This window comes from Nipponia nippon, unplaced genomic scaffold (genome assembly GCF_047370975.1).
Source record: "Nipponia nippon isolate SJK-2023a ecotype South Korea unplaced genomic scaffold, ASM4737097v1 scaffold_6, whole genome shotgun sequence".
NCBI lineage: Eukaryota > Metazoa > Chordata > Aves > Pelecaniformes > Threskiornithidae > Nipponia > Nipponia nippon.
The window spans coordinates 39,696,979-39,710,929 of NW_028262380.1; the positions used below are offsets into that span (position 1 = coordinate 39,696,979).

Here is a 13,951-nt window from a genome sequence, read left to right on the forward strand (position 1 = left end):
CTGTTCTTGCAAAAACTTCATTCTGTAGTCAAGCCTTCTTCAAAAAGTGTTCTGATAACATACTGTGTTCAGCACTGGATTACTGTGTGTCCTGTCAGTATAAATTAGGATCTAGTTTAATACTGCTGATGTTCCCTGACCCTTTTTAAGTAACATTACAGTACAATACACTATTCAGAATAATTTAAGCCAAAAATAATGGGCAACATATATTTCTCCTGATTTGGTTGCATGAAAGGGAATTGTGACCAAGTCTAGTTTTGGATTGATCCACAAAAAAGTAGATTTGCTGTTCTCAAGGATTCTTTTGCCTTTCCCCATCTCATGCCTCGCTGACAAATCTCTTAATACCTGTCAGGTTTTACATGGTACAATAAGCTTTCTCCTTCAGTGATACACAAGCATTACTTCTCTTTTTGTGATCAAAAACCCTTGTTGTTTTTTTATTTTTTCCTCCTCGTAGTTCAGAAGGGAAGTGACAGCTCCACAGAACTACTGATCTTTTATATCATAGTTTGCAATGAAGTTAGCCCGTCAGGGAAAGCAAAGGTGTGCCTTACATCATTTTGCCCTTTCTGTAGAGAGGAATAACTCAGCTGCTGATTGCAGTACGTGAAAGTGTGCAGCTGGTACGGGCTATTCAGACATAGGAAGAATAAAATGGTATTCTTCCATGCCACGCTATTCCATAGTTCTCAAATATTGACATGTTAAATTACTGTATTTCCTTGGGTTTAGATAATCTGCTCTTAATGGAACATTATGGCTTTGTGCGTGGGCGAAGGATTTTGTTATTGTTTTTTATTTTTAAAATGCTTTCAATGTAATGTTGTACTTAAAGGCTTGAAAATAAATCTTCTTCTCTTTGTACTGTTCTAATCCATTTGGAATTTTGGGATTAAGATTGGATAGTGCTTTCCTCTGTTGTCTGGCTATTTTTTCCTGCAGCATCAAAGGGCAAGGAAAAAAGTATTATAGGCTCAATGTCTAAACAAGTGGTTTTGTTTCTGTATAACTTCTCTTTAACAGATGTCAAATGGTGACCCAAAGGATGTTCCACACAGAATTTAGGATGGAACAAATTTCAAACCCAGACTATCAGGGTGGGCACAAGTGGGCGGTGGGTAGCAGGTCCTTTGCATTGTGTGCCTACCTCAGGCTAACGAAATTCAGATGATCTCTGTCTTCTGCCTACATTAGCAAAGAAAATTTTACATAAAATATTTGGGTAATGCTTTGACAACTAAAATAAAAGCTGCTTCTGGTATTTTGTTTAGTAATGAAATCTCACAATTTAATACCTTAGTTACCAAAGGCTTAGCTGTGTGATGTGTTAGTCTGGCATTTTACTTTGAATTACCAGATGGACTTTTTTTAATGACTTGTGTAAAATGAACTGAAGAAACGTGATGCTAAATAAAATAATCAGATAATAATGTAATTTTAATGGTCTACATACACTTCAATACTCCAAAATTTAATAAAATGCACAGGTTTCTAAGAGCCTTTATGTTTCCTTTTTCATATATACAAAACTTGTTTGTAATAATTTAAAACAAAGATTTTGCAACTGGAATTTCTGTATAATAACTTGCTCATTATTCTTTAGGTTTTTGTTGAGCTTTAAGTAGTGTGTTGTGTTTATAGCTGGAATATTTGTTGAAATAGGCAATGTGACAAGGTAGGTGGTCTTCTAATTAATATTTCTGTACAGATCTGTAAACTGTGCAAGGCTTGTTTAACAATACAGAAATCATATCCTATTAGGTTAAGACATTTGTTTAGGAATAAAGTTCAACTTTTCCTTTGAAATCTCATTGATCTTGTTTCATGGCCTGTGAAATTATTTATTTTAAGAACTGTTTTAAAAGTATAATTAATTCAAGAAATTTCTATGACCTGCTGCTAAATATTTAGACCACAGATTAATTACATTTGCTCAGGGCTTCAAACAGTGATTTAAAAATGTGGCAAAAAGGAAAGTTACTTAGCAGTGAGAGAAATTATACAATAATGATAGGAGGTGACATGTTCTTGTAATCCTTCTGTCCTATGAACAGCCACATTGTTAAAAATTCAAGAATAAACAAGAGAGTTGAACTGAAAACTAAATACTCTTATCACAGTGACAACACCCCATATGCTGTAGCCTGCGTGTTCTGCGTAACTCGGAAATGTTCTTAAGAATGTGCAATTTCTTATGCCAGCTCTTAGTGAAACCTTTTCATATGTACTATTCACCTGTAGAATAGAAAACATTACATTAAAACTGTACCTACTGCCTTTTTGAAGCTCATCACTGTCTACGTGGCCAGAACTCTTACTTCTTACTAACGAGCTAGGGTCTAGGATGTCTTCACATAGCACAGGTACTGTGCTTAAGCAGTGTCTCAGAGTGGGCTGGCATTCAGATTACAGCAAAGAGGTTGTCCCTTACCTTTCCACTTAGTAAATCTCTACTTGATACTAAGAAGCTTTTGTAGTTCTCACCGCCTGTGTTACACCTGCTGAAGTGATGACAGATAATTGCAGTGTTACCATGTTAATAGTTTTCTTCAAAAACTGTCTCCATATTTGTTTGATTTTACTGACAAAGCTAATGGCAGTTGCTAATAAAAGTAATGATAATACCAATGAAAGCTTAGTAAAGGCTGAAAATAAACAATCTTCTTATAAAGGCCTGGTAGTTTATTCTTGTGTACTGATTTTGATGAGATACGTCTGACTGTTGTAAGGAAAGCAAAAGGTTGCAGGGTATTTTAAAAAAACAGCAATATTCAAACCACTGAAAAAAAATTGCCTAACTGGCATTTTATCATTTTCTGAGAGAGTAAGGTCTTTATAACCAGAGTTTTTAGTTGTTGGAGTTCAATTTCAAAGTTTTTAAGTTTTCTTTTCAGAATTGCATTGTTCACTTTCCTCAGTGTTAGTTAAAAGTTGCTTAAAAGTATTCAAAATGAACATATTGTTTTTATAATGTGTCAAATTCTACAGAGCCGCCATGTGGCGTCAACCCAGATGCCTCATAGTTGAGGCACACGCAATTGGCACCAGAACCTCGCAGGCCGCAGTGGTGGTGATGCAGAGGGCGCTGGCGTTCTCGTTCTGCTAGCTGTCTCCTTTCCAACGGATCACTGCGTCTGTTAGCCACCTTAATAACCCAGTAATCGTCACAATGCGGTCCTTTATTTTCACTTTACAAATGTTTTTTTACTTACAAATGGTTTCCCCTTTCTTTCGGTCATGCATCTGCACAGTGATCCTCGCATTTGTCACCACTGATCACTGTCGCTGCGGAGGACCAAGAAATAATACACAAATCCCATCTGGTAGAGATCACGCCGCCTGATGTCTCCAAGATTTAATCAGATGTAAGCCTTTTCACAGCAATAATCCAAATCCTTATTGATTCCCAATCTATTTGTAATGCTAGCTGGAAGCTTCAGTATGAGTCCCTGAATCAATTAAAGAATCCAGATGCAGCTGCACTTAAACAGCAAATGGTTATCCCACAAATTTCCATGACTACTGGACAGCCTTTGACCTTTAATTTGCGGGCTCATCTAGTGCAAGCTCCTGAATAGTGAATCGAGTCTATTGATAAAGGGCTTGATTTTCGTATTTTATTTTGCAATTACGACTTGCTGTATTCTTACAGCATAGTCTGCAGGGATTTATGACCACAAGTCGAAGACTACTGCTGTGGAACAATGCAAATAAGGTCATAGATATTCAGGGTCTGGCTATAGGTGCTACCAACCTCTTTCTCAAAACTGCTTTCCATCATAGTCAGGAATGGTGTTTGCTGACACCTTTTCCCGTTTCTATGCACACATGCGTGCGTGTCTAGATCATATGGATTTCTGTCATGGCACTGTGGCAGTACTGTCTCTAATTGTATCAGATACCGTGTCACCTACAGCAATGTCTTAATAGCCCAGGCTCACAGAAACCTGGGAGAACTGGCCATCTAAGCCGAGCTTCTAAAGCCAGCAGAGCAGGAAGTTGCTCTAGAAAGCAACTAGAATGGTTTTTCTCTCTCTCTGCTTCCCAGGGAAATCAGACTCACATCAAAAAAGGGTGTTTTCATAAGTAATTCCCACTGAATGTAGGAAAGTACTGGCATTTTATTAGGGAACATTGAGAACCATTCCGGAATGCAGGTACTTGAGGAATAAGCACCAGCCAAGGAGTGTGTTTCAGAACCTCAGTAGCAGCTAAATGTTTGACTGAAGAACCAAACATAAGTGCCTTTGTGCGAATCTATAATCTTGGATATTTTTTCAGCATTTTCTAAGAATATCTAAGTAAAATATTATCTGAAAAATGCTGACTTGCATAAAGTTGGTTTTCCCTTAAAATGGAAATTTTATACTGCCTACCTCAGCTTAACCACTTGTACTCATAAACAGGAGAGCAATATTAAGTAATATAAGCCTAGGATGATTATCTAGCAGTTTATGCATCTTCCTCACCAAAAATGTTCCAGACAAAAGAAACAAAATGTGATGTATAATATAGAGCTGAAACTTCTGTAGTCTTAAGCTTATCCTCATAGCCAATGTCTTTTTCTTCCTCTTTAACAAATTTTCTTTGAAGTCGCTCCTCATTTATTTTTCCTTGCCTATCCACTTTGTATATTCTTCCCCCCCCATTTATTTGTTTTCTTTGCCTGGTGTTATTCTTGGTATTTAAAATGCCAGAATGAACAGAGATCACTTAAAGTGTAATATAGTTCAGACCATTTTATTTATTTTATACGTTGATTCTTACTCGTTACGTTTGTCTGATATGCTTTGTAAACTCTTTGAAACAGAGACTGATAATAATCTCTCTTCTATTCTCATCATGTTTTGATTTAGTTCAAATTAACTGCAGTGGTCTTATTACTTATTTAAAGTAATGTGAAATAAAAAAAATACGTGCACTGTTACTGTTTCACTTCTATAAGGCACTGTTTTCTTTTTGTATTGAATGGTAAATTAAAAGTTTGCAACTGCGGACAGTCATTCAATTTTACTAGTGACAAATTGGTGCATAGGAGATAAAAATCAGGGCTATTCTAGCATGATTGTAGAGGTGGATAAAAAAGTTGAATTTAATTATTAACTACAGCTTAGATATTTAATTAGGATATTTTCTTTTTTTACTGGCATCAACTTGCAAAAAAAACTAGTGCCGAAATACATGAAAATTACAATAAAATATTATGCAAGTGAAGTGTTTATACATACTTTTCTTTTGCAATATTTTCATTTGTACACTTTGTTTCAACATTAGAATTTAACTACTTGATTTTTAATACATTTCAGTCAGTCAATAAATACAGTATATAAGCATATTAAAATGGAGGGGTTTATAGACAGAATTTTCCTATTAAGAATTGTCAACAAAATCCTTGAAAATGAAATGAGCTGACAACTATAATCGGAGCAGACGCGAAAAGTACCGTTATAGCACATTGCACCATCAATTATGTCAAGCATGCTGCCAAATAGTAAGTGTTCTGACCTTTGTTATTAATAATAGAGGCAGACACTGGGGACATGTGAAAGACAAATAACGTAATGCATGGAAAATCTATTATAGATTCGATTTTGTTAATGGATATAGAGCCTATCTGGTATCCTGCCCCTCCTCTTGTAAGCTATAATTTTCTGAAAACCTGGACATACCTATGTAGTGGAAAGCCACATTGTGAAAAACATACTTTGATAGAATAAAATGTTCCTAAGTTAAATAAATAATAGTGAGAGACAAAGCTTGTCATCAAGTTTCACTACTTTATTTATATGTGTATGTGTCATTTCCCCTGTTCCTCAGGAAATAATGTGGAAGAAGTGAAATGAAACAAGCTTGTCTTTACTGCAGTCACCATTCATTCTTGCATTTTTAAGGTGTTATTTTGCTCAATATCATCTCTCATCTTGTAGAAATTGGCTAGTCAAAGGTTTAGTCAACATCTTTCTCCAGACTATAGCTTCCAGTATTTTTCGTTGATCGTACAGGACAACATTGATAATATGTAAAAATGCAAAAACAGTAGAATGGCCAACTAAAGGACAGCAATAAACACTTATGAAGGAAGTAGTGGTATGTTAAAAAAAAAAAAAAAAAAAAAAAAAAAAAGGGTACAAAACCCAATCTTTTACCTGACTTAAAAGAGAAAAGAAAATAGAAAATGTGGGACAGAGAAAACTCCTTCCTCTGCAGGCACTGATGGCACTGAGTTCTTGCTTCCTACTCAGTGTAGAACATAGATCCCAGAGTGTCTTGCCAGTAAAGCGTTAAGCAGTTGATCCAAGATTTCATGTGGAGTGCACTGCAACTGGTTCATATGAAAATCAATGGATGGTTTACAGTTATCAAAAAGCTTACTTTTGTCCTAAAAGTTGCAGAATTGCTCCTATCAAAACATTTGTTAATGTTATATTACTTTTAGACAATAAAACAATTATTTAGTATCTTTTTTTTAAAATTTAAGACTACATTTGGGAATATCTAGCTTGGTGACAGTAATTGCATCTACAAACAGTATTTCTTTCCAAACTTCACTAATCTGGGCTTGCATAAGATTAATGAAAAATTAGAGCTCCTCTGATTTGTAGTACATTTTTGTTGATGTTACTTTCTTTGTGTCTTGTCATAAATTCTAAATATGTGTTGAAGTCTGGATTTCCATTGCAAAAACCATTTTGAGGTTTTAATTTTTTTTTTTAGTGTCCTACACTAAAAGCCAGTGCACAATTAAGAAAGAGCAAAGAATTTGGAATAAAAGGTGGAGACTGAGACAGTATATTTTTGTGAAATTAACCAAAAATTGGACAAAATCAAAAATGTTGCCTGACAGCTATGATATTTACAGAAGCAGTTGCATTCCTCTCTTAAAAATTTAGAAATTCTTTTTAACAATCCTTAAAGGTCTGATGCTTTTACTGTATTCAGGACACACTCTTCTAATCAACCAGAACTTAAGATTTAGTTTGATGTTCATGTCAACAATAAAGTTTGACTGTTGTACAAAATTAAATCCACAGATGAATTTGCTGCAGTTCAAAAATATTTGCCTTTCATAGACTTACAGTAAATATACTAGGAAGCGATCATTGATCTGTGTGTCAAGGTAATATTGGAAACATATTGAAAAATCAACATATATTTTCTTTTTTTTTCCTGACTGGGCACTGCACGTACCGTATTTGGTATACATGTATGGATTTCCTTCTCCCTTTCTTGCTAAATCGGAAGAGAGGAGAGAATAAAAGCCCTCTAGTGATCCAACCTGGTTTTCCACAGTGTGTTTGTAAGTTTGAGTTGAAGCCATCTTTAAAAGCAAATGGCTTTATTAAACTAAGCACAAAATAATTCAGGTGCAATAATGATGATTCATTTTTTAAAAAAAGTAATTTTATATATCTGCTTCAGAAATTGTTTTCCTTTTGTTCATGCTAAGTGAGTACTTCATGTTGTAGGCAATATTCTCTGTCCTTCCCATGGTGCTCTGGCTCATGGAATATCCAGGAAGATATGCATTTGAAAACAACGATTTATTAAATTAGGTACAATACTTTATTAAAGCCACTAATTTCTTCATGTTTTGACTTTTATTCATACATATTTTATACATGTATACCAAATTTTCTGTCCAGCTGGAAAGACATGACTTGATTTTCTGACCAAAGAAGCTTTCATCAACACAGTTTATTTCTAACAAATAAACGTCTTTCCTGCTCCGTACGCTGGCTTCTTATCAACTAAGTAATTTTGAGTTTCAGTACTTATTTTTCTGATGATCTAGGCCTGTACCTTGAATATCTGAAATAACAGTAGCCAGCATTTTGTCTACAGTGGACTGCACAGGCTTCTAAGGGATTCATCAAAGGTTTGTGAACCTTTGGTTGGATTCTCTTTCCACGTCACCCCCATGATCTGCTGGTATCTCCTAAGATCAGCTACTAGATGACTAAACACAGTTTCCATTCCTATGCCTTTTACATAGTGGACTGGCATCCAGCCTTGTGACAAGGATACACATGCGGCCTCCATGCCGTGACCTCCCGTGCCATCCATATTCCCATCAGGTGGTAGACACGCATCTGCACGGCTGCCATTTACTGTGCTGGTGCAGCGACCTGCATCCCGTTACTCAAGCGCTACAGCGCTCTCGGGAAACAGCCTGGCAAGAATGAGGCTACTCAAGCCCTGCTTTTATCAGCTTTTGAGAGAGATGAAAGCAAGCAGACAGTGGCCGAATTAATTGTTGGTTCAGGTTGGATTTTTATCTGTGACCCACTGATTGAGAACCTGCGTGGCATCCTGCAAGGAGAACAGGGGAGCCGAGATGCTCTGTGTTGTCAATGAATTTGAAGGCAAAGCCCCAAGGTACTGCTTGCTGGGTGGCTTGGGTCAGAGATGACCCTTCCTATGGAAGTCGGAAAGAGATGAAGTCCGGAATGAGCGCATTTCTGAGACTGGTAGCTTGATTGTTCGAATCTCCCAGGACAAAGTAGTCTGTCTGATACTGTGGTTAGCAAGGTGTCAGTGAAAACTTTTTTTTTTTTCTTTTTTTTTCTTCATAACATTTTGATGTACAAAATGACTTTGAAATCTGCATTAGCTTTGGCTTCTGTAGTTGCAGAAATGAGTTCTGTGAACCTGCCTTACTGGGGTGTTTCTCCTGAATGTGGTGCTGATAAGGCAGTGGATGCGAGAGTGCATGCCATTTTGTACCTTTTTAGATGCTTGTGAGACAAGGAGCAGTTTTGGTTCAGGTCAGCTAGTTCAGAACCGGTTGTTTTACTCACGTAGTGTTCAAAATGACTTAATTGAAAGCATTTCTTTTTTGTTATAGCGGAGTTTGATAAGGAGCCTTAAGTTTCAATTTCTATAGTTTCATATTTCTGGTTTTAGACACATGTTTTACACTGTTACAGCCTTGTTATTTCTTGGACCAGGGCAAAAGGTTTGTAGTAACCTGTACAGAGTCTGCAGCCAGTTGCTAGACACTTTTTACAAAGTGTACCTGTATATTTTGTGTCTCATACTGCCATCTAAGGGCCACGTAGGCAGAGAAGGTGGCTAAAGGTTCTTCAGGGCTTTTCTCCTTACTGCCCTTGCCTTTGGGAAGTCAGCAATTCATGGATGAGAGGGGGTGGGCAGGGAATAACAGCCGTCCTTTGATGCAATATGTTGACTCATCTAAGAGGACAGAGGAATCTTCCAGATATGTGAGAAATTAGAATGTAAATCGGAGTCATAGTCTTTTCGGAAAATGCAATTGCAATGAGTTGTGTAAAAGCCAGCAAAGAAAGCGCAATTACAGGATTTGAGGCTGCTCTTGAAACAAGGAGTTAAGGAGTGTAGTGCTTAGAGTCCTGAAGAGTTTCAGCTGAAACTCTTAGCAGTGAGGGAGTGTGCAGTTCAGAGTCTTAAAGGTACCGGTGTCCTTGACTCCTACTGATTTAAGGATTAGTGCTTTACAATAGAATTTGCTTATTAAGATTTTCCCTAAAAAGGTACAAAATCACATGAATTATTTTCTTCTTTTTTTCTAATTTTTTCATTTCTGTGTGTTTTCATTTTCCAGGACTAAGGGAAAATGGGCAAAAATGTGGTGTTACTTTAAGCATATGTGATCTTAAATAACATGAATGTAATTTAGATATTTTGGGGCTTAAGCATTCAAAATGTTATCATGAAAACTTTGCTTTCCAGGATAAAAATGCAAATTTTTTTTTTTAAATCTGCAAACTGTACTTGTATAGGCTTAATTCTATAGCTCCTTTCTCACACAGATGTTTTGAATGACAAGCACGATAAAGAATTAGTGGCACAAGCAAAGCATTTCCGTATTTGTCAGTATAGTACTGTTGGCATTGACTGACAAAAGCAGTTTCTGTAATGAGGACCCCTTTGAGCACAACTTTATTTTACAACGTATGAGTTGTTTTTCAGGCTAGCTTCCCGCAAACCTTGTGTAATAGAGAATGTAATTATTCTTGTGTGTTACTTTGACAGGCTCATGCAAGCAAAGACCTGGAAGAGCAGTTGCGGTCTGTGTCCAGTGTGGATGAACTCATGACAGTACTTTACCCAGAATACTGGAAAATGTTCAAATGTCAGTTGAGGAAAGGAGGTTGGCAACACAACAGGGAACACTCCAGCTTTGAAACAAGATCAGATGATTCACTGAAATTTGCCGCAGCACACTATAATGCAGAGATCCTGAAAAGTAAGTACAGGACACAAAACATGTTCTAACACACAATAAATTAAAAGTTGAAGGCTTGTCAGTTGCGTGAAAAATATTTTAAAAGCTAAGCATCATCGGTAAACCACCCTCAGCAGGTTGATTTGATGTAATGGCTATAAAATAAAATCTTTGACAGTCAACCTTCCATAATGAAATAAATTGCTCCACAGACATATTTTTGGTACATCCATTGTAAGAAAGGTACAGACTGCTTTCTCAGCTCAGTAGGTATAGGAAGTTAAGCGTTCGTCTTCAGGTATAAGGAATACTGCTTTGTGGAGGCTGTAACAATTTTGCGGAAAGCAAAGAGGGCACTAATAGTTGGATTCATTGAACTGTTTCTGCTCATTTTCTGCAATTACGTCATGGCTGGTAATGCTTTTTTCTCTTACGTGTTACTGCTTTAGGAGGCCAAATAATCCACTTGTAGCTTTTTTCCTGTTACTAGAGGGCAGTTGTCATGATGTTATGCTCAAACCAGAAAAAAACAGCTTTCGAACAAATATGTCAATATCCCTTAGTGTTTCAGATGGCCTGGATAAAAATATAATTAGCTTACAGTTTAAGCAAGTGCTTGCAGGCAGAGAAACACAGGATTTATAACAGGAGGTGTATTTCTTGACATGATACTGGAAATCATGTACCTTAATGGAGGCTTTAGGGTACACATTAGGTGAAATTTCCATTTTTGCTGAATAGCCTACCAAAAACTGGCTGCAAGAGAGAATAAAGGGGCCTGTATTGCCGCAAGTCTCATGGCTGTTTAGCGTAAGATTATATTTGGCAAAAGGCTGTATAACACAATATAAAATGTTTGCCCAAATTTGCATGGATAATATGGGCACAAATATCACCTTTCAGATTAAATCATATAGTGTATATAATTGCTAAATAATAACCCTTTGCTTTAAATTATACTCTGGTAGTTAACAAAGTAAACGTATTCAAATTAATTTCACATTAAGTGTGTAGGCATCAAATTTAATGTTTTTAATGTATAATATCCAAGTGAAGTACTGTGTGGGACCAGTTAAAGTTAATTTGCAGAGATGTGCAGTACTTCTTTACACTTTACTCAAGGTGAGACTCACCCCAGGCATAGGAGAAAAGGACATGTACAGCTTTAGCTGTGAATGCTGTAAGATCTACCCTACCTTGTTAGGTTCCCTCTTAGCTCTGCTGTGACTTTTCTTCTGCTCCATGGCAATATCTCATCCCTATGAAGAAGAAAAATTAGGTAGAAGTTAACACAGAGAGGTGTGTATTTCACTGAATAAAAGGTGTGACTCCAGCAATGCATATTCTGGTTCTAAACTTTAAAAAAAATCCTACTAATTTACTGCAGGAGAGTATTGTTTTTAAACAGTTACTTTATAACGCATGAAATTCCCTATAACTTGGCAGGTATTGATACTGAATGGAGAAAAACTCAGTGCATGCCACGTGAAGTGTGTGTGGATGTGGGAAAAGAGTTTGGAGCAACTACAAACACCTTCTTTAAACCCCCATGTGTATCCATCTACAGATGTGGAGGTTGCTGCAATAGTGAAGGACTCCAGTGTATGAATATCAGCACAAATTACATCAGCAAGACAGTAAGTTCTCGCTTTTCTTATAGTCCAAGTGCTCCTTGCAAATCCATTTATGATCATGCATATTTTAAACCTTCTTATTGCTACTATGAGGAAGGGAAAAAATCAATTCCAGAATATATAGGAAAAACAGCTGAAGAGACCACTGCCTGGAAGAAAATGTTTAACACTCTTTTCCCCTAAATATATTTTTTTCGGGGGCAGGAGGGAAATAAATTATGATGTTCCATTCTCAGTTTTGAGATAATCTGTGAAACTTAATTCTGTCCTTTTTTTTTTTGCTTCTACCATTTGCCTGCTGTATGAGGCAAGCACTCTCTGGAAACCTAATCTGTAATTTTATTTGTGGAAACTGTTTTAGGACATGTGCAGACAGGATATATGTTGTAAGTAAAGCCTTTTAGGAAGTGAACTTTATTGTTTTAAGAGATATTAGTGTAATGTACCTATTCGTTTTGTTTTAAGGCATCTTCCTCAGGTGTATGTGCGGTTTTTATTCTTCAAATTCAGGGCTAGTAATCAGGTAGGAGTATGCAGAGATTATGCATTGAGCCTGTGAGCTGCCTTTAAAGGAAAAGCATACATGCATTATTCTATTTTAAGTAGCTATAACAATTATCACATCATCTTACAACAACATTTCCCTCAAAAATCATGCAAAAATAGTCGTGCTTCAAAATGTTTGCTAGGGTATTTTGCTTTTGTTACAGTATTTGGTAGGTTTTTTGTTGGTTGTGGGCTTTTTCACTTTTTACCTCATCTTTCTGATACTTTGAAGAAAACCAATTTTAGTGTAAATCTTGCTTCCGTTTTCAACTAGGTTCATCTAGCTGAAGATGCAGTACATATTTATAAGGAAGATACACAACTGCAAAGCCAACTATAAAATCGTAGCCCATGGAAATGTTGTTCCTGTATTATGAAACTTCTTAGTGCTCTGAGCCTTCTTGAGAGGGGACTAGGAAAAAGGGGTGTAAAGAAAAGAGGAAAAAAACCTCTTTTTTTTTTAAAAATACGTTTTCTTTCCTCATTTCTCACCAAAGCTGTCCATCTGAAATGGTATATTCCACCAAGAATTTTCAATCCTAAGTGTGAGCCGAGTGGTAGACAGCCACAAAGCACAGGAATAATGTAACTCAAATAGCTTAAACGAGGAAAACTACAACACTGATTTTGTTCAAGCCTGTAGTTATTCCCACAAACAGCTGTCCTAATTCCAGTTGCTTGAAAGATGTAAATATAATTTTAACGTTATAAGCCAAGAAATATGACCTTTTTTTTTTTTTTTGTATTTATAAAGTTTAGCTTGCTTGAATAAAGGATGATCTAGTTACAGAGTTACTGCATTTAGTACAGATTTTCTGGTCTTTGAGCACCATGTCAGTTTGGGGTAAATAATCCCTTTCTATTCATCTTTCTGTTCATATCTATTGAGTGAAGTAATTTTTTTTTGCCTAGTAGAAAATGTTTAGACTAGTATTAAGTTTCTTTTTTAAGTTCTTGATGTCATTGGTGATGATATGATATAGGAGTAAAGATTTGAGAGACTCTAAAAAGGAAAATGTTAAAGGACTTACCAGAAAGAAGAAAGAGGCAATAGCATTGTTTTGTTTTCTTACCTATTCTGTAAAAGCAAGCAATTTAATCTCTGAGTTTTCTGTCTTGCTTCTGCTTTCCAGTTTTATCTGGTCCTTGACAGAATGCAGTTTTAAAAAAAAAACTCTTAAAAAGGAAGAGAGCTATAGCTATATCTCTTCATCTGTCATCATGTCAAATCTTTTTAAAGTTATGTGACCACAGCTTACCCTATATCAGATGAGAATTAGGAAGAAAAAAGTATTGGATTCAAGACCCTTCTGTGGAATTCAGGTACCCTACACACCTATTTTCACTACTGTTTTCCTTTTATTTCCTGAATGAAATGAGAACAAATGGTTAGTAACCAGGCATCTTTTCTTTTTTCATGTCACCATTTTTGTAGCTTTACTTTTTGTGCATAAACTCTGTAAGATAAGCCTCATACTGTTCACCCTGCAGAAAAAGTTCTTAATGGGAAATTAAGTTTTCAGCTGGAGGTCTTACTGTGAGGGCAAGCTCTAGCATTGGT

At 36.2% G+C, this 13,951-nt stretch overlaps 1 protein-coding gene across 1 annotated transcript in view; it reads left to right on the forward strand.

Annotated features, from left to right (window-relative positions):
- VEGFC (vascular endothelial growth factor C) overlaps window positions 1–13,951 on the forward strand; it is an 80,726-nt gene that overhangs the window by 48,144 nt on the left and 18,631 nt on the right. Inside the window, exons 2-3 of the mRNA XM_009474809.2 lie at window positions 10,018–10,231; window positions 11,657–11,847. Of these exons, the coding sequence (XP_009473084.1) occupies window positions 10,018–10,231; window positions 11,657–11,847 (405 nt within the window). The remainder of the gene's footprint in view (window positions 1–10,017; window positions 10,232–11,656; window positions 11,848–13,951) is intronic.